This window comes from Marmota flaviventris, chromosome 2 (genome assembly GCF_047511675.1).
Source record: "Marmota flaviventris isolate mMarFla1 chromosome 2, mMarFla1.hap1, whole genome shotgun sequence".
NCBI lineage: Eukaryota > Metazoa > Chordata > Mammalia > Rodentia > Sciuridae > Marmota > Marmota flaviventris.
In genome coordinates this window covers 122,404,549-122,424,604 of record NC_092499.1, presented here as the reverse complement: position 1 = coordinate 122,424,604, position 20,056 = coordinate 122,404,549, and the positions used below count along the sequence as shown (strand labels likewise).

The 20,056-nt window shown below is 46.9% G+C and overlaps 1 protein-coding gene across 1 annotated transcript; it reads right to left on the bottom strand.

Annotated features, from left to right (window-relative positions):
- Positions 1–547: 547 nt before the first annotated feature.
- Positions 548–17,275, bottom strand: Chrnb4 (cholinergic receptor nicotinic beta 4 subunit). The gene is given in 7 exon segments (XM_071607341.1): positions 548–951; positions 954–971; positions 974–1,245; positions 6,751–6,860; positions 6,963–7,007; positions 12,124–12,272; positions 17,221–17,275. Coding segments are annotated over 7 exon segments (690 nt in total). The 3' UTR covers positions 548–910.
- Between the last annotated feature and the right edge of the window lie 2,781 nt (positions 17,276–20,056).

Genomic DNA, 20,056 nt, shown 5'->3' with positions numbered 1-20,056 from the left:
ACCCAGTGCCTCATGCATGCTAGCAAGCACTCTACCACTGAGCCACAACTCCAGCCCATAATTCATAGATTATATATTTAAAATGTCATTTTATTGTATAGTAATTTAAAAAATGGAATTTTAAGTGTTCTCCATTGCACAAATATTCTGAGTGTCTACAACTTGCCAGGCACTGTGGGAAAGACAGTATGCCGGGCGGTGGGAGGGGGATCCATCAGCATGTGAGGGATACAGACCCAAACCAGCCATGATATGAAAGTGGAAAGTGGCCAGAGAGCCATGAACAAGAGGGCCATTCCTTTCAGGGATGGGGACCAAGGACAGCTGCTTGAAGGAGGAGCAGGAGCCATTCATTCATTCAACAAACATTTATTTCACACCTGCTGTGTGCCAAGCTCAGTCTCAGACCTGGAGCAAACCTGAAGGAGCAAACCCTGCTCTCATGGAGCCCACACTGGTGGTGAGATGTGGACCATAAACATGCTGCCAAATAACTGCACGTACTGAGGGGGGCTCGAGGATGGTGATAGGGTAATGTGGTCACTGGGGAGGCTACTTTGAAATGGGAACAGTCTTTAGATGATATTGGAGCAGAGGACCATGGTAGCAGAGCCCTGATTGATGACACCATGGGAAGAGCTTGGGAAGCACAGGGGTGGGGAAGAAGGTTCAGTAGATGCAAAGGCTCTGAGGCGGGAAGGATCTAGAAGCATGTGGAAGACTGAAAGAAGGCTAGTGAGCCTGGAGGACAAGAGAGGATGGAGACAGCTGGGGGTGGAGAGATAGGCTGGGATGTGGGCAAGATGCCTGGCACATAGTAGGTGCTGTTAGTATGCCTGGTGCATGGAAGGAAGATAGGCTGGAATTAAACTGTCTGAAGCCCCCTCCTGTTGGGCTTCCTCGGAGGCATTCAGAATGGACAGCGCAGGACCCCATCCTTGCCCTCTGGCAGCTGTGGCTGCTTTGATGGATTGTTAGCTGATGGTCAGATGTTTATTTAGGGCCTCAACAGCTGTGACCCAGAAGGAAGCAGTGAACTGTCCACCTGGCTGCTCACATCATCTCACCCCACAGCCCAGGGTGCTCTTGGACATGATGGGCAGTCTAGGGCACCTCAGAAGGTGGGTGGGTCAGGAAGAGGGGAGGGAGGAAGAGCCCCACAGTGCCCAGGATGCATACAAACACGAATATCCACAGGAATAGCCGGTCGACCACCATGGCCACATATTTCCAGTCCTCAATGACCTGCAGATAGATAGAAGGGTTGGTTACAGGTGCAGAAAAACTGAGGTCCCTCCTTCCTCTAAGTCAGGTCCTCACCATCTGGTCAGAGACCCCAATGGTCACAATGTGGGCTTGGAACCACATAATGGTATGGCAAGTCCTGAGTCCCAGGCTGGCCTCAATTGAGCAACTCTGTCACTCTCGGCGTCCTCCAACCCAACCTGACCTACCCACTAAGCATTGCAGAGCCACCAGGAACTTGGACAGGACAGGAAAGTTAGGAATGTAAGGGGTCATTAATACTGTCATCCCTCAGTATCCTCAGGGGATTGGTTATAAGATCCCCCTGTGGACACCCAAATCAGAGGATGCTTGAGCCCTTTATGTGAAACAGCATAGATTTTGCACATAGCCTATACACATCCTCCCGCAGACTTGCAGACTGTCATCTCTAGATTGCTTACGGTACCTAATATACTATAAATGCTTTGCAAATAATTGTATTTTTTAAGGAAATGGTGACAAGAAAATTAAGTCAGTAAAAATACAATTTTTTTGGGAATGTTTTTGATCCATGGTTGAATCCATGGGTAGGTTTGGGGGGAAAGCTGTATCACATATTGTAATTTGAAGACCAAATCTGGTTATAAATAAAGGGGGATGAGGCCTGAGGATCATGAAACTCCTTTCTCTCATTTTCACCCCAAATAATCTGCCTGAGCCAGCTCTGCATAAAGAAGATTTGGGGCCCACCTACTTTAGTGGGGGCAGGGCAGTGGGCGCTTACAGAACACCTGGAAATCCTGCTGGTTAATTCGTTCAATTCCGTTCACAGCAGTGTCTGCTACTTCCTCTAATTAAGACTCAGCCTCCTCCTGCCTCATCATCTGGCTAGCTCTCTTGGGCTCACTCTGACTTGCTTTCTTGCTTTCCCTGTCTCTAATCATCTCAGACCCACCTATGAGGTGTGATATTGATAGAAACCTGGCTGGCCTCCAGAGGTGCCCCACAGATGTGCCTGCTTCCTTGGCACAGGGGGAGATGCCCGACATCCTGTTGTCCCTCCCCCATCCCCTGCCCTGGAAGAGCTCAGCAGAGGCTCTGGAGCTGGAAATACAGGCAGGCAGCAGCGAGCAAGCTGACGTCAGTGACCCAATTTGTTAGGGCCCCATCAATGGTGTGTGTCTACCACTAGGATAATCCTGTGCCAAAGCAGCCCCCACACCCTCAACCAAACACACTGGCACCTGTCTCTAAGACGCAACAGGCACAGCACAGCTCTCCAACGGCGTGCTTCTTGGCATTCTTGGGTTTCTTTTGGATAACCCTAATTTCAAACAGCTTTTGTGTGTGTGTGTGTGTGATTCCCCCCCTCTTTTTATATTTTTTGTGCTATTTATAGTGACCAGTTAATCACCAGGGAGGGAGAAAATGTTGAAGATGAGACACTCTGCCCGGGCTAACTCAGGGACGGGCATGTCCTGGAACACAGACCCTGCCCCCCTTGCACAAGAGAAAGTCAGTCAAGCAACAAGTCCACCATGTGTTCAGTGCAGGGCAAGGCACTGGGAGGGGCATGGCAGAGAGATCTGGGTATTGATCCCAGCTCTGCTCTGTGCCAGCTGTGTGACCCAGGACAAGTTAAGAATGTCCCTGAGCCTCACTAGCCCCATTGTAAACTGGGGGTTCTAGTAAAAGCCACTTTGGGGATTCTTGGGAGGGGAGGAAGTAATTTATGTCGGCTTCTGGCAAAGCTCCTGATGTATGTATGGAGCTTAATGAACACTGGTGATTGTGTCAGCAGTGGGTCCTGCCTGGCTCCTCCCTCTAGGGGCTTGAAATTAACGGGGGCTAGAAACAGCAGGAGGCCTGTGAGTGCCAATGGTGTGAGAGGCCTTTAGAAGGGAGAGTGGAGAATGGATGTCAGTTCAGCCAGCTGTGCAGGAGGCCAGGGCTCCTCAACCTCCGATGTGTACTAGAACCACCAGGGATCTGGTTAAAACTGCAGGCTCCTGGATTCTTCTCCCAGGGACCATGGCTCAGTCAGAATGAGTTGCTTCAACTCTGTGGTCTGAAAAACTGCCCAGGTGGTTCTCATTTAGCCAGCAGGGCCCCAGGCGGCAATTAAGGTTTGGGAGGCAATGCATTAGGTGATGGTGAACTCCTGAATGATTTTTTTAAAAACATATTTTTTTTTTAGTTATACATGGGCACAATATCTTTATTTTTGTTTATTTATTTTTATGTGGTGTTGAGGATGGAACCCAGGGTCTCACATGTGAGAGGTGAGTGCTCTATTGCTGAGCCACAACCCCAGCCACCCCCCCCCCCCCACCGAATGATTTTAAATTTTTAGAAGGCAAAATCCTGTAGAGCTGTGCTTCTCAAATTGAAATATGCCTAGAAAGTTCCTGGGATCTGGTGAAAATGCAGATTCAGGGAGGGAGGCCTGGGAGAGTCTGCATTTCTCAGCATGTTGCTGCTGCTGGTTCAAGGGCTGCACTCTGAGTAGCTGGGGTGCATAAGAATATCTCATGCCCTATATATGTTCCATTTGTTAGCAGTTCTCTTCTTTCCTTTGCACAGTGTGATTCTGGAGCTTTTCGGGGCCTGCACTTGTCAGTCTGTGCTAACTAATGGAATACCAGTGCTCTCCCTTGAGAATGCAGCTACTGAAAAGGGATTGCAGAAAGACAAGTACAAGGAGATGCCCTCTTTTACCAGCGCAGCTGCAAAGAGGGAGACATCACATAAAAACCCGCACAAAGAATCTCATCTGTGTTGAAATGAGAACATTCACACGAGTACGGAACTTGTTCTGCCTGGTGCATGTGAACATTTCTAACCATTACTGTCTCCTCCTGTATTCAGTTATTATCAAATCCCCCTTAGATGTGTTACTTGTTCAAAGGAGTCACTGGAGACACCCAAGCTCTGTGTTCTGTGAAAGTGAACTCACCCTCATTTCAGAAAGTCTATAATTCTAGCCACCCTACTTCATCATTTATTAGGCTGGTAGCAGCTTTTAATTGATGTTTCCATACTCCTGGAAGATACAGTGCTAGTATGGAATCTTCACAAGTCTGCAGACAAGAACAGATGCCCCTGGTACCCCAGCCCACTTGTGCTCCCTAATGGCTGCAGAGTCATTCCCAGCTCACTTCAGGTGCCTGCATCTCCTCCTTTCTCTGTCTAGGGCCTTCTCCTGCACCAGAGGTGCTTGCTCTAGCAAGCTGATGTAACTGGGAAGAGCAGGGAAGCTATTGTCCTGGAGTCACTGACAACCCACAGGGGATGGGAGCCTCCCTCTAGGGCATCATTCTGAGGCTAGTTCCTGAGAGGGTCTCAGTCAGGACTGTGGGCACCCACAGCAGGATGCTGCTCATTAGTATCCTACAGTGGTTTCCTCCTTCTCCTGCTTCCTCACTGTGCTCTCTGGGGTCACCTGTCAAATAAACTACCTGCGCTCAAACCCATCTCAGGATCTGCTTTTGAGGAACCCAAAAACAAACACAGAAAGATCATTGCTCCTTCTGTCTTCTTCCCTGTGCACGCAGCTATAATAAAACCCATTTCAGATGTGGATTCCGAGGAATTTGAGAGTCCTTATCTCATACGAATTAACTGCAAAAAAATGGCAGGGAACAGACATTGTTATCTGAGCCCCTTCTACTGGACATGTGGGCAGGGTTAGGGACTTACACTCTGGTCTTCATCGTCACTCTTCATGTGCTGGGCAATGAAGCTGACACCCTCCAAAGCCTCCTGCACATCCTGCCGGAACCTCCCAGAGGACCTCTGCCTGAAATCTCTGGGGATGCCTGCTGAGTGGGAGCCAGCTGGAGACTTGGGCGCCGCAGGGGCAGGGTTCATAAAGTACATGGAGTTCCCGTAGAGGTTAGAGGGACTGGCAGGGCCCACAGCAGAGGTGGCAGTGGCCTCAGTCTTAGTCAGGTACAACTGGGTGGGCAGGGGGGCCTTGGCCGGGCTGCTGTCAAGGCCAAGTCTCTTCATGAAGAGGAAGGTAGGCAGCTTGTGCAGGAAACAGCGCTTAACCCAGGGCGCCATGGTGTGGGTGCTGGGTGAGCGGTGGTGCACATTGAGCACACACACGGTAGTGACAATGGAGAAGGTGACCAGCACCATGGTGAACATGAGGTACTTGCCGATGAGTGGCACATCAAGGGAGGTGGGAGGCACAATCTTGGAGATGAGCAGCAGGAAGAAGGTGAGCGCCAGGAGTACAGAGATGCACAGCGTCATCTTCTCCCCACAGTCAGACGGCAGGTAGAAGACCAGGATGGCCAGTGATGTGATAAGCACGCAGGGGATGATGAGGTTGATGGTGTAGAAAAGCGGCTTTCGCTTGATGATGAAGTCATAGCTCACGTCCACATAGCTGGGGTCCTGTGGGTTCACTGTCCTTCGCCCTGGGAGGGCTACTATGTCCCACTCACCACTGGGAGTAAAGTCATCTAAACTGGCTGTGGGTGACTTAAGGACCATGTCGATTTCCGTGTGGTCGTAGGTCCACGAGCGAAACTTGAGGGTGCAGTTCTGCTGGTCGAAAGGAAAATGCTTCACCTCGATCTTGCAGGCACTCTTGTAGATGGCAGGGGGCAGCCACATAATGCTGCCATTGGAGCGGACCACCACGTTGGTGTAGACAGACACCTCATAGGTCCCATCAGCACTGGGGCGAGGATAGGGTGTGGAGGAGAACATCATGAAACCCGCAGAAAAGGCCAGCCTGTTCTCTGGGCTCCTGGAGGAGCTCTTGGGGATTATTCCCACTAATCACCCTGTCTCAGTAAATGGGGCCTGCTTTTCTTGACATCTGGGGCACCAAGAGAGCCCCACCACGATAGAGTCTGAAAGCTTCACTCGGAACAGCTCATTTAAGCCTCTCAATAGTCCATTGAGGTGGGCTTTTTTGTTACCCCACTTTATACATGGGAAAACCAAGTCTCAGAGAAGTGACTTCTTTAAGGTCAGAAAGCTAGTAAACAATATAGCTGAGATTTGAACTCAGGTTTGTCTGTCCCTTGATAGAGTCTCCGGCCTTAAACTCCTGGGCTCAAGTGATTCTCTTGCCTCAGCCTCATGAGAAACTGGGACTACTGGTGCATGCCACTGTACCTGGCCAACCTAAGATATTTACACACTAATTTGGTGCCACCAAAACTCAATGCTGATAAAGCAACTGAGGCTCAAAAAGTCAGAATAGAGACAAGTAGAGTATGGGACTAGGGGTCAGGATGCTGTCCTGGTCCCAGCTGTGCAGAGTGACTCAGACAAGGCCCTTGCCTTGTCTGGATCTTGCCCTCTCTGGGTCTCCAACTTCCTTCTTAGCTGAGGGCTCTGGCTCTAATCATCTCTATTTTTCTTCCAGTCTGGTGGCCTAGAGGTATGGCTGAAGTACAGATGAAATCTAGGGTTGAACTCAGACTTGGATAACCCCTCAAGGATGGGCCTGCTGCCCTGGCCCAACCCTCACAGGATCTTAGCCCACCCTCTGTCACTCACTTGTTGTACAGCACAATGTCAGGCAACCAGACGCGCTTTGCAGGGATCCTCAGGATATTCACACCCTCGTAGCGGGAGCTGTTCCAGGCCAGGCGGTAGTCAGTCCACTCCTGAGCAGACAGGCAAGTCTCCATCACTTGTATATCCATCACCACAAAAAGGTAGCCCTAGGGGAAACACCTCCTGGGCTGGGGACCTTTCAGGGCACTTACGTGTTTCAGCCAGACGTTGGTGGTCATGATCTGTTCTCGCTCATTCTGGGGAAGGAAATGGGGCCATCAGTTGACCAGGAAGGAGGAGCCCTCACTAATGGGTCACGCTGTATTTCATAAAAGGCTCTGAGCTCCAGGCCTATGTGACCAACTGCTGTCCCAACATCTCATAAATGGCTCAGAGTTATTTCATACCCAGAACATCAGGGGTAAAGCTCATTATCTTTTCCCAAGCCTTGTTCCCTTTTGGAGTTATTAGTTTAGAGAATGGCACCTCCAGTCATTCATTCCATAAACCAGAAACTTGGAAGTTGTTCTCTGACACCCTCTTCTTTGATCCATCCATAAGTCCTGTTGATTACATCTCCTACATGCATCTCAAATTTATCTGCTTCTTTCCATCTCTACTGCTACCATCATCAATCATTTGGACTAATGCAGTCACTTCCTAATAGGTCTTCTGGATCTGCTCTGGCCTGTCTTTAGTCTTTTCTCTGCAGGTTGGTCCCATTAGAATATCAACTTCTTAGACTATGTGATCTGATCAAACCCTCCTGCTTCCCCAGCTCATCTAAAATAAAAGCCAAAGGTGTGTGTGTACCAGGTCCTAATAATCTGCCTCTGACTCAGTCCCATTCATAACCTTGTATCTCAATATGGTCCCAGCTGCTCACTCCACTTCAGCTATGCTTGTCTCTTTGCTCCTGCCTTTATATACTCTGTTCCTTTTTCCTGAAAATCTATGCAGTGACTTCCTCACTTTCTTTAGATATTGGAAATGTCAAATGATCAGAGAAGTCCTCCCCAACCTTCCCACATAAAATAGCACCCATGTCCCTCTCCCCTTATCTTACCTTGTTTTTCTTCAAAGAACTTATAACCAGGGAACATTATCTTTTTGTGTATTGCCACCACCTCCCACTAGAATTCAAAAACCTTGAGGAAAGACAACAACCAGAAGAGCAACTGGTACGTGTCACCTACCTGATAAGTATTTTCTGAATGAGTATATGAATCCTACCATCATAATCCAGGCCACCCTTATTCATCTCTTACCTGGACCACTGCAAGACCCTCCTAGCTGGTCTGTGACTACTTTGTACACCATCACTGCACACACTCACTCATCTATATTTTCCTTTATAGCCAGAATGAAAATTTCCAAACTTCCTGCCATTTTCCACTCAATCACTTCTGTGGCTTCCCTTACATACAGAATAAAAATCTAATCCCTCTATAGGGTTTACAGGATTTTTTCAACTTCCCCAGCCTCATTCACCTTCCTGTGTTTCTTTAGTCTGTTCTCCAGCCCTGCTGGGCTTCCTTAGTTCTCTGAATGTGTCTTGTGCTCTCAGTTTGCACCATTTTCCTGCCTTCTCTTCATCAAGTTAACTTCCATGTCCTGATTTCAGCTTGGTGATTGTTTCTTCAAGGAACCTGCCCTAAACCCTTAACTGGGTAAGCCTATTAATATGACAAAGCTAAACTGCCAGGAACAGAGAACCAGAGAAACATAGGCTTAAATAAAGTAGAAGTTTATGTCCTTCTCATGCAACATTTTGGACATAAATGGTGGTTCTGCTCTACAAAATCCTCAGATACTCAGGTTCCTTCCACCTTTCTTTTCTATTACACCAAGAGTGTGACCCCCATCTGCATGGTTCAAGATGTTGGAATACCAAACACAACATCCACATTCTTGGTTATTAGGAGCAGGGAAAAAAGGGATGGATACATGCCCCCTGTCTCATTTTGATTAGAATATTTAGGCCATTTATATTTAATATAGTTACTGATATAGAGATGGCCCCCCAATTTTTAAAAATATTTGTCTTTTAGTTATAATTGGACACAATATCTTTCTTTCTTTATTTTTATGTGTGCTGAGGACTGAACCCAGGGCCTTGCACGTGCTAGGCAAGCACTCTACCACTGAACCACAATCTGGCCCAATGTTTTTTTCCAGCCCAATTTAAAAAATATATTTTTAGTTGTAAATGAACACAATACCTTTATTGATTGATTGATTGATTGACTGATGTGGTACTGAGGTTTGAACCCAATGCCTCACAAATGCTAAATAAGCACTCTACCACTGAGCTACAACTCCAGCCTGGCCCTCAACTTTTGATGGTTCAACTTGTGATTTCTTTTTTTTAACTTTACAATAGTTTATCAGGGTAGTAAACACCTTTTGACTTACAATAATTGTTACTTACAGTGGGTTTATTGGTACATAACTCCATCTCAGGTTGAGGAGCATCTGTATTTGAGTTTAAACCTATCATCTATTTGTTTTGTGTTTACTCTTTCTGTTGACTTGTTTTGGAATCTTTTATTATTCCATTTCCCCCTACCTTCATGTGACCCTTTCCTTAGTAGTTACCCTAGAGATTATACTATACATATTTGATGTTATAATCTAATATAAATTAGTACTTTTACCACTTCCAGAAAAAGGCAAGGACTTTAAAACCTTTCAACTCCATCTACTCACTCCAGACTTTTGGGCTACTCTTCTCATATATTGAATTCTATGTAAATTAAAACATTGCAAGATGTTTTTATTGTATTATAGCATCAATGTCAACTTAAATTCACCCATCCAGTTACCCTTTTTGTTGTGCTTCATTCTTGCTCAATCTGGGATCATTTTCCTAGTAGCAAAAGAACAACCTTTAGCATTTCCTTTAATATTAAATTTTCTGATGTTAAATTATCTATTTTTTATTTTTAGTCTGAAAATGTCATCATTTCACCTTAATTTTTGAAAGAGTCCTTCAAAATCCTTATCTAATTCTAGGGTTTGCAGGTTTTTCCCTGGCTGTAACGCTTTCAAAATGCCATCCAATGTTCTGACTTCCATATTCAGCAGTTAATTTTATTGTTATTCTTATCTTTTTGCTTTGTTTTCTTCTTTCTTTTCCTGGATGCTCTTAAGATTTTCTGTCTTTGGTTGTCAGGAATTTGAATATGATGTATTTGGGTATGGGTTTCGTTTTGTTTTGTTGTCTCTCATGGGGTCTCATAGAGCCTCTTGAATCTGTAACTTCATATCCTTGTTCAGTTTTGGAAAATTCTCAGCCAATATCACTTCAATTATTGCTTCTGTCTTATTATTTATCTCCATTTCTTCTGGGACTCCAAATATACATTAGCCTTGTTTAAATAGTATAACTATCTATCTCCTACTTTGTATTTTCATTCATTCTTCTCCTTGGTTTGTATTGATGCTTTCTATTGAGCTGTCTTCCAGTTCACTAATTTTCTCTTCTGCTATGACCAATCTGCTATGAAACCCACCCAATGATTTTTTTCCAATGAGTTTTAAATTATAGTCTTTGTATGTTTTTGGCTTTAGAATTTACCTTTTCCCCCCCTTTTTATAATAACCAGTTCCCTGGAGAAATTCTCCATCTTCATAATTTTCTTTGAGCATATCTACCACTGAGCTATACCTTGGGCTCATTTTCTTAGCCTCTTAGCCTTACACTGCTTACCAACCATCAAAGGTAAGGTAAAGCATCACAGACTGTCAGGTTCACCTCCTGGAACCTGGACACTCAAACACATGTATATTTCTTCCTTTGGCATTTATTTTTCTCCGTCTTTTCTAATTGTTCTTCTAGAAAGGCTAATCTGCAACAAGCAATTCTGCCATCACTGAAAGTCAAAAACCTTCATCTGTCTTAAAAACCACTTTTTTGAGTTGAGATATAATTCACACACAGTGAAATATGCTGATCTTAAATGCACTGTTTGATCAGTTTTAACAAATGCATTACCCATGTAATCCACCTCATTTCTATCATCAAGAAAGTTTTCTTGTGCTTTAGTCCTGCCTCTCACTCCCCTTCACTTCCCCTGAATGTGCCCAAGAACATTGGTTCAGGACCCTAGTCTACCCTGCAAAGAGCTACTTGGACCTGTCTTACTTAGCACAAACTCCTCACCTTTCCCTAGAACTTTCTGTCTTTAAACTAGTTGTGCCTCCCTCCTCAAAAAAAAAAAAAAAAAAAAGAAAAGAAAAAATAATAAATCCTGGAAAAAGAAAGACCCCCCCCCAAAGAAACCCCATAAATATTTCCTTTATGTACAAGCCTTTGGGAATACAACAGCTCACAGTGGTACCTGGAGGGGCAGGAGCTGGAGGCTGTGTCCCCTCCCCTTACTGGTAGCCTCTATCACTCTACAGGGCCTGCAGAGCAGATCTGGCAGGGGCAGCATGAGCCTGGAAGCTTGATCAGGGCGGCCTGCCTGCTTGCCCTCACCAGAGCAGCAGCTGCACAGCAGCGCCTGGGGCTCACCCTATTAAGCAAAAAGGAGTTGGCTGGACAATAACACTCAGACCTGGCTGTGGGACACGGAGAGGAACAGGGAGTCAAGAGTTCCATCCTGCCCAGTCCTCCCCATCTCCTGACTGTGCTACCTCCTAGGGGATGGGGCCAGATGTTCATTTGGCCCAAGCCTTTTCGGGCCCTATAGTTTTGAGAGGCTAGGTTTGTGGTGGCCAATGGTGTTGGAGAGAGGTGGTAAGAAGGAGAAGGAATGGATACTGTTGGATAGGCAGAATAACTTCTTACATTCTGTAGCACAGCAGGACAAATATGGTTGACAACAATTAATTGAATATTTGTTTGTTCTTTTCCTTATTCTGTCTGTCTGTCTCTCTCTTTCTCTCCCCACCCCCTCTCTTTGGAATCTGAGCATTGAACCAGGGTCTTGTGTGTACTAGGCAAGTGCTATACCACTGAGCTACATCCCCAGCCCTGAATATTTCAAAATAATTAATAAAGAAGAATTTGAGTGTTCCCAACACAAACGAATGATATATGTCTGAGATGATAAGTCCATTACCTTGATCTGATCATTACACATTGTACACATGTATTAAAATGTTACACTGTACTCCATAAATTTGTACAATCACTGAGTCAAATATATATATTAGTTACACTTTTGAAAAAACAGAAAGAAAAATGATGAAAATCTGGAACCTTGCCCAGAAATCTGAGCAATGCCAGAAACCAAACTCTAGTCCCTTGACTCCCAGCTCTGTGCACTGAATGGCCACTCCTTTCCCTGAGACCTGGCAGGGGCCTCTGAAAACCCACCCTGCGCTTTCTCCTGAGACTTGAGCCCCAGCTGCCTCTGCACCTACCACGCTGATGAGCTGGGCCAGGGAGAGCTGCAGCTGGATGGAGATGAGCTGCGAGGAACTGGTGGCTGGCCGGATCAGGTTGTTGTAGCGGGTTTTGTTCAGAAGGTCATCCATCAGCTTCTCCTCAGCATTGGCCATACGACAGTCCCCTGGGAAATGGCAGAGTCAGACCCACCGAGCCCCCGTCCAGTCAACCCCCACTTCAGTTAGGGCAGTGAAGGGTAGAGCTGTGAGCCTGGAGAGTAGGGTGCCCTTGGTGCCCACTGATGGCAATAAGAGCACGGCAGGCCTGCCTCTTCTTGGGGACATCAAACTAAACAGTCAAGCCAGAGCTCACCTCTCTCCTCCCATGCCATACCACTTTGTCCTTCTGTTTCCTCTAGCAATGAATGGCATCCCATGCACCATACATCCAGTCCCAAACCTGGACATCCTCTCCTCCCTTGGTTTATTCAAGTGGCCATCTAGGCCAGTCTAGTCTACTTTCCAAGACCCCCAGTCTGTCCTTCCATCTCCCACACACTCCAACAGCCAAGGCCCTAGCTTACCTCCCCTGCTCTGAACTCTTCCAGTAGCCTCCTTGCTGGTCCCACCTGCCTCTGCCATCCATGTGTCCTGTAGTGCCAGGGTGATCTTCAGATTGCACACTGGCTCAGGGTTCTTCCTTACCCACAACCTCTCATAATTGAAGGCAGAGTTAAGACCCAAATATTTCAACTTGGCATTCAAGGCCTTTTGCTCCTAGCACTGACTTATCTTTCTCAACCTCATATCCTCTTGCCTGTTCACCTTGATGCTAGACACTCTATACTCTGGCCATACCTACAGCTTGCTTCCCACCTTGTGGTCTTCACTGACTCTCTCCTTGTTTTTTGAGCATAATTATTTCTTCTGACAGGATTGCCTCAAGCCCACCAGCTATCTAGGTGTCTAGCCTGTGCCAGGTCCTGTGCTACTGTGCTATGTGCTGGGGATAATGGCAAACAAAACCTATAAACAGACTTGGGAGGCTAAGGCAGGAGAATTGCAAGTTTGAGGCCACCCTTGGTGACTTAGTTAGACCCTGTCTCAAAATAAAATAAAAAGGACTAGGGATGTAGTTCAGTCATAGAGTGCTCACCTAGAATGTGTAAAGCCCTGGGTTTCACACCTTACCACAAACTCAAAGCAAAAATACCCCAAACAGATATGGTTCCTGCTCTCAGCATACAGTACAAGGGAGGAGCATTATGACTCAAATATGGGTTTGCACACAGAACTGGGTGCACAGCAGTGTTTCCCCTAAGAAGAAAAGGAGAGGGATAGCCTGGATTCAGACTTAGATCTACAGAGCACTAAGTCCCTTTGAGACACCAAATGAAGTGTTCCAGTTGGCAGGTGGCTCCTGGCATCAAGCTGAAAGGAGAGGCCTTGGCTCAGAGCCACATCCAGCTCTCAATGTTAGTGTAGCCTCTTGCAGGGAGTCAGAGCTAGCCATTACCCTGCTCCCCAGCAAGTCCCCAGGTCTACCCCCAGATCACACCTCAGATCTCTTGCCAAGTGGTATTTCAATCTTTGTTTCATCTCCCTCACACATCTGGGAATGAATGTGAGTTCAAGGACTTGAGCTTGTACTAGCTGTCTTCAGGGAGGATGTGTCAGGTATGGTGGAGGGGGCAGTTGGAAAGAGGCAGACTCAGAAGAAGGTCAAGGACGTGTGAACAGGATTACCCAGGAGCAGGAAAAGAGATGAGAGTGGCCAGAGGAAACAGTGTTGTGGCAGGAGAGCAGACGGAGTAGGGGGTGGGGGATAAAGGAATAGGGATGGGGGTGGCGATGCTGGCGAGGGGCCGCCTGGCTCACCAGGCCAGGGGTGTGATTTCATCCCCCCCCCCTACCAGCCATTCACTAAGTTTTACCAAATCCCTTCCTCTTTGGACAGGGCCAGGGGTCCCAGAGCATGGATCACCCCAGTCAAGCAGGTCTGAGGTGGGCTCCTGGGTGAGTGCTGGGCTGGACACATGGTCATGAGAAGCAGCTGCCACCCTGCCTACTCCATGCACTTTCCAATTCGCTGCCTATCTGGAGCAGATGCAATATTTAGTGCCTTGTGAAAGATGCTCCCAGCGCACCTGCTGCCTGCTGTCCCTCCCCCAGACTACCCTGGGTTCACCTGATGGGGGTCCTGTAGATGCCTGGCCTAGATTCTTAACACTGCTTCTCAAAGCTGGGATCCCCTCTCCCAGAGGCCAGCTGCTGGAATACTGGGTCAGGAAAGGCACTCTGTATCTCCAGCCTACACGTAGGTCCCTCCCAGAGTCCTTCTTTAGTACACCTATTTCAGCTGACCCCTCATTTCATAGTAAAGGGAATGACTTTCCCAGAACCATCTGGCATGTCTGAGGCAACTCTGTGGTCAGAATCCACAGTTCCCAGGCTTCGACCTTGCAATACTGGGAGGCTGGATTCTGCATCTCTGAAGCCCCAGGAAGCTGGTTCCCTGGGAGTCTTCAGAGTCTAGGATTGCTGCGTAGCTGTGGGGGTTCATGATTCAGCTATAAACGTGCCTGATGAGCTCAGCTTGCTCACCTGTGACCTGTCCTGCCTCCGAGGCATTCAACTAACCTGAGGGACCCTTCCCCATCTTGAGGACCAGCAATGGGCTCCATAGTTAAAAGTCCCAAGAACCTTAGACTATTTACCCAACCTTGTATTTTTCAATTGGGGAAACTGAGATCAAAGAAGGAAGGGATTTATTCAAGGACCCCCAGCAAGTCAGACCAGAGTCAGGTCTAGGAGTCTCTTTCAAACAAAGACTCTCCCCTGACCATGTGACTTTATGACTTGGCTTGTGGGGTGTTTTTTTTTTTTTGTTTGTTTGTTTTTTTAACTGAGGTTTTAACTTGGGGTGCTTTACCATTAAGCTACATTTCCCAATCCTTTTTTATTTTTTATTTAGAGATAGGGTCTCACTAAGTTGTTCAGGGTCTCACTAAGTTGCTGATTCTGGCTCAGCCTCCTGAATCACTGGGATTATAGGAAGGCACAACCATGCCTGGCTTGTGCCCTTGTTAACTTCACCCCCTAAGGAAACTGCCCTGTCAGAGGCCATAATTGGTATTGTTTGATTATGGGGTGGGGGTAGTGTCCATACCTGCACCTGTGTTTGTATTTATGAGTGTGTCTGTATGCATGTATGTGCACACACCTGCACACACATGAAGGGGTAATAATGACCAGCCCTATGGGCTGGAATGCACAGTTCCTAAAAAGTAGAGGGGGGTGCACCAGAACATCACAATTAGTCTTTCCAATCTGCTGCCTAATGCTTGCAAGGCCTGCTGGGTTAAAAAGACAAGGAACAGAACTTTCACCCCACACACACCCCCAGGTGTGGGTCAGAACAGGTAAAAGCTCCTGGGCACAACTGGAGTTACTTCTCATACTGCCTGCTTGCAGAGTGAAACAGAAGCCACCACTAGGGGTCAGCCATCACCCAATGATTCTGATGAGGAGTGGTCCTCCCCAGGGGTTTGCCTCTGGAGGCTGTCTTTGAAAAAACAGCTCCCCCAAATAAAGGGCCTAACAATCTAAGAGGCAGCTGTAGCTGAAATTCTAAATTGTATGTGTGTCTAGTCTGAAAAAGCACATCTGATCTAAAAATGAGTGACATAACTATTATTTTGGAATACAACTACAGAAAGTAAGGGTAACAAAATGTTACTGGCAAGTAGGCATCTGCAAGGCAGGAATTATCAGTTGGAGTGTGTGTCCCTAACTGAGGAAGGGCACACAAGAGTTTGTCAAAAGGCAACTGTGGATTTTTTTTTTTTAAAGTTGAGAGTTGATCTTTTACAAGAAGCTTATCATACACTATCAGTGCTTCTCCAACCACATGAATCACCTGGATGTATGAATCACCTGGATGTACAAAAGCAGATTCCCAGGTTGTTTCCAAAGATTTTGATCTCTTGAGCCTGGGATGGGGCCCAAGAATCTATATTGGGCAATTCAGGCTGTCTCCCAGAATCACACTTTAGAAACACTACAACTGCCCCACATAGGACATATCATCTCCATAGAATAGATAGGGAAATTGAGGCCCAAAGAGGGGGAAAAGATTGGCACAGGGTCACCCAGCAAGTGTTGGCAAAGCCACGATGCACACATTGCTTGTGCAATCCGCTTTCCCATAGGAACTTTACATGATCCCTCTACTCCTGCCTTCAGCACTTCCTGTGCCCTGTCTCTCTGTCTGAGGAAGATGTACCCGTAGGCTTCTGGGCTGACTGGGGCCCAGGGACAAGTTTGGGACAGAGTACAGGAGCTGAAAGTGTCCTTGGAACTCTGGTGGGACAACTGAGGCCCAGAGAAGACAATCCTCAAACGTCTGAACTCTGCCTGGAGAGGGGTCGAAGGGTGGACTAGGTCTCCTTTCCAAGTGTCAGAGATGAGATTGCAGGCCTCTGAGTGAAGGCTCCACTTCACCAGCCTGGCCCTCAGCCAAGCCAGAGTTGGGGACCGGAGGTGGTGATGACATAAAATGTGTTTTCTGGGAGATCCGCCCCCAAAGTGCAATTAAGGCCAGTCCTTTTCCCGCTTGGCTGTTTCTCCAGCGCTAAAAGTGTGGGGGGAGACTGAGCAGTGGACTTGATCCAGGGTTTTTACAGCGCCGCCGGGTTGCAGGCTTCTTCGTTGCGCTCAGTCTTCACGAAAGTCACCTCTTAAGTAAGGAAGGGGCCTTGACCCTGTCCAGACCGGGAGTCGCTGCCCCCAGCTTCCCTTTGCGCTGGGGCTGAGCAGAGCTGTCTATAGAGGCGGGACTACCGAGCTCGGATGCCTAGCCCAAAGACACTGGCCACTGGAGAGTGGCCCGGGTGCAAAGGGAAAGGTGGCCCCCACCCCAAACCTCGCAGACCCACCCAGGCCCGCCCCTACTGCCTCTGCAAGCGGGCTCAGCCCTGCCCACACCCCCATTTGGCTGGGACACCCTCGGGCCACTCCCCCAGTCCACCCCCACCCACTCTCAGGGCATCCTCCGTTTCCTCCCCTGTGGCCATTCCAGCCCCGCTTAGCCTGACCCAGGCTCCTCTCCCTTTTTGCCCCCAAATAACTCACCGCGCCTGCAAAGGACGACCAGGGAGAAGAGGACTAGCTGGTGCGCGCTCCTCATGGCGGGCGGGGGCCGTGGTGGCAGCCACGGAGCGCTCAACTGTGGGGTCACCCAGGCACAGCTAGCAGGCGAGTGAGAGCTGATTCTGGTCCCAGAGGTATGACGCGCGAGAGGAGCGGGCACTAAGACCCGGAGGACAGCCTCGCGCGCCCCGCGTGGGCAGCAGTATGAGCCCCGCCCACGCGTGGATGAGGCGTGACTGGGCAGGAGAGAGCCCGGGCTGGGCGGGCTGGCCAGACCTGGTCACCGTGGGTCGTCAGTGGCTGTCTTGGGTACTTTCTGACACTGAGGGTCTGGAACTTTGGGAGGGTGCACTTGTTTAGGGTTCCCCTACCCAGCTTTGGGATGGGATGGAAGCAAAATTGAAGGGAGAGGATGGGGCTAGGGTGGGCTAGCCGCCTCTTCCTCCCATGGACCTTACAACCTTGGCCGACTAGAGGCAGCTCAAGGGAACAAACACACCCCTCCATTGGCCAGCTGGCCCTAGCTAAGTTTTGGAATCAGTAGCCTTCCTTTAGGGTTTGGGGAACAAGCCAGGCTAGGTGCCAAAGCAAGAGCAGTCCTGCCTCTCACCTGGCCGAGCCGTGCCTCAGTACAAGATCCAAAAGAGTCTGTGGCCACTTCCTGTGGCCCATGGCACTCTTCCTCCTTCCAGCCCCCCACTTCCTTCCCCATCTGAGCCCCAAGAGGCAGATCTTAACAACTGGAGGAACAAGATGGGAAGGGTAGGGTCTCAGGGACAGATCACGTAAAAAAGGCAGCTTTGTCACCTTCTCTCAGGCCTCTCAGTTTAGCTTTCAAATTGTTTCCCCCAGTGGCTTTTTGTTGTAACCTGACATGTTGGCATATGATGGTAAAAAAAAGTAACAAACAAACAAACAAAAAAACCCAGCATTGAAATGGAGCTGACTTCCCCTTGAGGATAGTTTGGAGAATTTAGGTTTGAATGCAACCTCTCTTCTCCAAAGTGCAGCAATAATAGGTGAGATATATAAAGTAAATCAAAAAGACATAACTAGGCTGCAAATAAGATCATCATCTCCATGAACCAAAACCAGAAAAGAGGTGGAGTGTTCAGAGGCTGAAGCCTGGGACCAGCTAAGCTTTGGAAACCAAAGGTGGTGGTGTCAGGTCCTTGGGATAAAGGAGGACTAACAGACACTGGCTAGAATTGGCTAGAATTTGGGAGCTTGAGTGTATGTTAATCCCTGAAAGGTTCTTGGGAGGAGGGAAGCCTGCTGCTAATTGGTTGTCTGTAGCCCTGATTTCCTAGGATATATATTATCCCCTAACATACCACAGGACAGGAGTTTAAGAATGCCATAAAACCTGGAGGAAACTGCAAAACTAGGTGTTAGGTGGAAGGGGAGGGAGAGAGAGAGAGAAAGAGAAAATGTAATAACCATTCATAGCTTATTCTAGTGCCAGAAAATAAGGAACATGCTCAGAAAATAATAGAGGTGTGTCAAAGGGACACAGAAACTGCCTTAATGGGGACCCATTGATCATATCTGAGACAACTTGAGCATTAAAATAAGCAGTGATGAGTTATAATTCATTGAATAAAATAAGAAGCTATGAATACATACCGAAGCAAATAAATAGCCAAAGGTTTAATAAGAAATGGGATACTTATAGTTTCAATGTACCTCCCTACAAAATGCTTAAAACATGAAAAAAAAAAAAGAGTTAATTGTGGTAGACTGAATTATGCTCCCTGCAATGATGTCGACATCCTGACCCCAGAACTTGGGAATGTTTCCTTAAACAGCAAAAGGGGTTTTGCAGATGTAATTATGTGGATGGAGAGATTTTCATGGATTATCTGGGGGGCATTTAGTCAGAGGGGTCTTTATAAGAAGGAAAGAGGGAACCAGAGAGGAAGAACAAGAGGTGAAGATATAAGGTGACACTGGAGTGAAGTGGCCATGAGCCAAGGAATCCCAAGGCAGCCTCTAGAAGCTAGAAGAGGCAAGGAATGGATTGTCACCCAGAACCTCTAGAATGAACCAGCCCTACCATATGACCATTTTTAGCTCTAAAGTCATTTAGACTAGACTGACTTTAGACTTTGGATCTCCAGACTGCTTGAGAAAAAAATTCAAGTTGTTTTAAGTCACTACATTTGTGGTAACTTATTACAGCAATATTAGGAAACTAATATACCCACTTAACCAAGTGAGTATAATTAACATCACCAGAAATGGGGCAAATAAAAACTGGGAACCACCTGAAAGGATGCAACAGGAAGGATACAGAATCACTTTTGTGAAGTTCCTGCCAAAGATGTATGACTTCAATCTAGTCATGAGGATAAATCAGATAAACCCAGATAAAGAGATGTTCTACAAAATAAATGGTTATTTTCAAAAGTGTGAAGGTTAAAAAAAAAAAAAAAAACTACAGAAAGACTGAGGAACTTTTCTTGATTGAAGGAGACCAAAAAGATATCCAAATTAAATACAGCATGTGATAATGAAAGGGATCCTTTTGCTATACAGAACACTACTGCACAACTGCCAAACCTGAATGGAAGCTGAGGATTAGATGTATCACTGGTAATTTCCTGATATTGAAGATTCTTTTAGCTATCTTTGTATGAATATCTTTGTTTGTAAGTAATGCACACTGAAGTATCAGAGGTGATAGCACATCCTGTTGTAAATGTACTTCCAAATGATGTAGGAGAATAAGTGGTGTGGCACTTACAATTTTTTCTATAAATTTGAGATTTAAAAGAAAAAAGAAAAATAAGTCTAAAAACTGAGATTTGAAAAATAT